Below are 4,461 nucleotides of genomic sequence, written 5' to 3'. Positions count from 1 at the left end.
CCAGTGAAACCTGTGAGAGCCAGAACCCATTGTGACTACTTTGTTTTTCTGGGTCTCGTAAGGTTTCTGACTTTGATAGGGTTCAGTCCTCCCACTTTCCTGTCACTCATTTCTATGGAAAATATTTGTGGTGGTTTTTTGTGTTTTTTTTTTGTTTTTGTTTTTTTGTCTGACAGGTTTCTGCCTTACACAGGTTCTGGTTTTCATAGGTTTTACTGTACCTCATAGAGAACAGTGTCCTAGACAGAGAGGGGCCAATGGCCAATGAGTGGAGGTGGAGGAGTGGAGATGCTGAGTAGAAGAGAGATTTTCTAAAGACATTTGAATGTAAAGGGAAAGAAAAAGTGGCTGGAGGAGGCAGAATTTTCAAGGAAGGGTATCTTAAAGATTGGAGTGAGAAGGTTCATCTACAGAGAGGAAAGAGCCCAGGCAGGAGAGAGGCCCCTCCTCAGATCTCGGGTGAAAGAGGGGCTACTGGATTGAGCAGGGTCTCAGAGGAAGGGGAGGAATGGATATTGGAGGCAGATACAGAACTGAGTCATGACCACACATGGAGGGAGAGCTTTCCAGAGGAGATGCTGGGGGAGCTGGAAGGAGGAGCTGAGGCCTACAAGGGGATGAATAGCACTGGATCAAGTCCAGCACAAAGATGTAGACCTGTTTGCTGATGGTAACAATAGGGTGAGCACAGAGGACGCACATATTTCTGCCATTTCCTGTGACAGGCCGGGTGGAGCCAGAGACTGGGTGTAGAAGAGCCAGGTACATTCTCTCTCTGCTTGTTTTCTATGTCCAGCTGCTTCTCCTCATCCATACTGAAATGACCTCTAAACTACCTTCTTATGGGTGACAGTCCAGTAGAAGTTGCCACTCACCACTTCTTTGCTTCCCAGGTGCTGATCTTTTCCTGGGATGGTTCTATTCGCCTCATGGATGTGGCCAAGCCTGAAATCGTCTGTGCCTTTGCTCCGCCCAGGTCCTACCACCTAGCAGTCCCCTGGAAGCCACTATTTGTTTTATCTTTACACCATCCATGTTTCCTGCTTCGAGGTATGAAGGGGAGCATGCCCAGACCTGTAGCTGCCGACCGTTTCCCTGACCTCTCAGTCCTCTCACAAAGCACAGGTGGCCTTATCCAATCCCCACCACCACCGCCATTTTGCACTACCTCCACCATAGGCCAAGAGGACATTGCAGGTCGGACCTCATAGGGTATTTCATCAAAATGCCTAGCAAGGTCTTTTGGCACTTCTCCTCTGATCAAAGGAACCTCCCAAAGCCCAACCCAGCCACCTAGCCTTTATACACAGAGTAGCACCCATGTGCCCACCTGAGCCTGGAGCTTCTTGTCCTCCCCAGACTGACCACCACCACACAGGCCATCATGAAATCAATCATCATAGAGAATACAAGGCTCTGGTTTCTTTTCAGGAGACCATCCAGATGAAATTGAACATACTGACAATGTCATTGGGGTCAGAAATTCTATTTTCTATTTTAACTTTGAGACCCATCCACTCCTGGAAGGGATCTTAAGAAACTGCATCGTTCCTCAAAGTGACTTGACAGATGAGACCTTCTCCCAGACACTACCTTTGGAGAAGAGATGTGAGCACTTCCTCCAAAAGAGGTAAAGAGTTCTGTGTCTAAATTCCATCCTGGTGTCTAGGGTTGTCTGGGTTGAGGGAAAATGGGGTTTATTTGATGGTAAGAGCCTGTCAGCATTTAAATTCTCCCTTACATGAATGATTCTACCATATTACAGCCCATGAGCCACACTCCAACTCATGTTTGGATTGGTCGAAAAGAAGTAATATATTCAGCTAGCAAAAAAGAAGGCCTTCCACTTTTTTTTTTTCTTTTAATTTTTATTGTGATTTGGGTGAAAGATTACAAAACAAATTCATTTTCCATACAGAAGTTCATACACATTTTGTTTCATGACATTGACTATAATTTCCCACAATATAACAGCTTTCTTTCCACTTCCTACCCATAGTTAGCTCTTCCCTGTGTCCTTCCCTCCCATGCACTCTCATCCCCCCACTAAGCTGTCTCCCTGTGTAAACACTGCCCTTCTGTTCTCCCATGATTGATTGCTCCAGGGAGTTTATCTAACTGATGTAAATGTTCATCCCATATTCCTGTTGTGTGGCTGGAAGCCACAGGAGTGAGTTCAGTTCCAGACCTGAAGGGTAACTATGGGCCATAGTCTCAGGGGTCTCACCAAGTTCTATCAGACCAGCAAACCTGGTCTTTTTTTTATGATTTTGAATTTTGTTCCACCTTGTTCTCTCACTCTATCCAAGATCTCCTGCACCGATCCCCCTCTGAGTAGTTGATAGTGGTAGCCAGGTACCATCTAATTCTTCTGGTCTCATGGTCATATAGGCTGAGGATCAATGGTCTGTCAGTCCCTTGGACTAATTGTTTCCATGCATCTTTGGGTTTCTTCATTCTTCTTTGCTATGGATGAGGAGAGACCCATTGTTGCATCTAGATGGCCACTGGCAAGCTTTTAAGATCCCAATCGCTAGTCACCAAAGTAGGAAGTAGAGCAATGTTTTTGTGTAGTATGTTATGCCAGTTGAGCTTAATGTCCCATGCAACCATGGTCCTGAGCTTGCAGGTCCAACTACTCACTCCCTCAGGGTAGCTGGCTGTGGCCAAGAAGCCACTACAACCTTGCCCCTTGTCAGCTCTACTATACACCTGACATTCTTCCTTTTCTTCTTCTTTTTATTTTTTTTAATTGTGATTTGGGTGAAAGTTTACAGAGCAAATTCACCTTCCATACAGAAGTTCACACACACATTGTCTCATGACATTGACTACAATTTACCACAATGCAACAGCTCCCCTCCCACTTCTTCCTGATAGTTACCTATTCCCTGTGTCCCTCCCTCCATGCATTCCTGCCCCCTGAGCTGCCTCCCTGTACATAAACAGCCCTTCTATTCTTCCATGATTGTTCTCTTCAAGGAGTGTATCTACCTCAGTAAATGTTCACCTCGTATATCTGTCTTTTGTTTGGCTGGAAGCCACAGGTGTGGGTTCGATTCCAGACCTGAAAGGCAGCTAGGGACCATAGTCTCACTATGCCAGTTTCTATCAGACCAGCAAACCAGGTCCTTTTTTTTTTTTCAAATTATTTTGAGTTTTGTTCCACATTGTTCTCCCACTCTATCCAGAATTTCCTACATAGATCTCCCTCTAAGTGGTTGACAATTGTAGTCAGATACCATCTAGTACTTGTAATGCAGAGCTGCCTAGACACCAGGACACGGAGTTGTTTCAGAGAAGCAGTTTATTAGCACTCCCGGGCAAGGTTCTCGTGCCCTAGCATCAAGGCCAGAGAAGTCGCACCCCCGGGCAGGGGGCGTGAATTTTTATAGACAGAGAGAGGACCTATTTGGGGGACACCAAGGAAATGACAGGGTCCTCTAAGGAAATGGCAGGGTCCAATTAGCTGTTAGCATGGGTCTGCACTTAATTAGCATGAGGGGGCTTCACAGGAGGAAGTTTGTCATTGCATGGGACTTTCCAGCCGGGGCGGGTTCTGTCACTTAGGTTGTCTTATCAGGCTGTCTCATCAGGGCCTGACACCTGGAGGAAGCTGCCAACTGACATATTGGGGCTTGGGTTTGCTTTGGCCTAACATTCCAACCTCTTTTAATGGATAAAGGGTGACGTGATTCTCTTAGCTTCTTCTTGCTGAGTGGGGTCGGAGAAGAGGAGAGGGGTTTCATAGGTTGGAGCCTGAGAAGTTGGGGTCGTCAGTTGGCAACTTGGTGTAAGGGTGTAGGAGAAGTTGATTCACTGTAACCCAAGATATTTCTTCAAGTCGGCTTTGGAGAAACTTGAGGAGGCAAGGGGCAAAGAGAAAAAGTAGAGTTATTAGTACAAGTGGTCTGATAAGGGGTAATAGCCAGGCAGTCAGTGGCGATTGGAACCATCCAAACAGTGAAGTTTCTGCATTGTGTCGGTTGTGTAGTTCCTCTTTTAGTTGAGTTAATGTGTTAATATTATGTTCCACTAGTCCAGATTCATTTATATAATAACAACATTTTTCTCCCAGGAAGATGCAAGTTCCACCTTCCGCTGCAGTTAGGAGGTCTAAGGCTCTCCGGTTCTGCAAAGAATCTTGGGCTAAAGAGGTTAGTTATCGCTGAAGGGAGGCTAAGGAGTCTGCAGTGGTTTCAAGTGCAATTTTGAGACAGACTTGGAAGTCCTGAGCCGATATTATGCTATGGCTCAAGGCTCCGCCCGCCATTCCTGCTGCTGCAATGGCAGAGGCTAGGCTAATACCTATCATGATAGGTATTATTTTGATTCTAGTCTCTTGTAATAGTTGGGAGACTTTGGATTTTTCATATAGGGTGAGTTGGGGTATTATGGTTACTGTGAAGCAGGGACCTGGAGTGGTGGAATTTAAACATTTACTTAAAGTTCCATTACACC

General features: G+C 45.7%; 1 protein-coding gene across 1 annotated transcript in view; it reads left to right on the top strand.

The window, feature by feature from the left end:
• The window catches only part of WDR93 (WD repeat domain 93), a gene marked incomplete at its 3' end in the record, with an annotated part of 119,498 nt that extends 117,868 nt beyond the window's left edge, over nt 1-1,630 (top strand). Inside the window, exons 9-11 of the mRNA XM_007946106.2 lie at nt 210-217; nt 894-1,050; nt 1,432-1,630. Of these exons, the coding sequence (XP_007944297.2) occupies nt 210-217; nt 894-1,050; nt 1,432-1,630 (364 nt within the window). The remainder of the gene's footprint in view (nt 1-209; nt 218-893; nt 1,051-1,431) is intronic.
• Between the last annotated feature and the right edge of the window lie 2,831 nt (nt 1,631-4,461).

Source organism: Orycteropus afer, unplaced genomic scaffold, assembly GCF_000298275.1.
Source record: "Orycteropus afer afer isolate SDZICR_OR568_19922 unplaced genomic scaffold, OryAfe1.0 scaffold00150, whole genome shotgun sequence".
Classification (NCBI taxonomy): domain Eukaryota; kingdom Metazoa; phylum Chordata; class Mammalia; order Tubulidentata; family Orycteropodidae; genus Orycteropus; species Orycteropus afer.
This window is presented reverse-complemented; position numbering and strand designations above follow the sequence as displayed.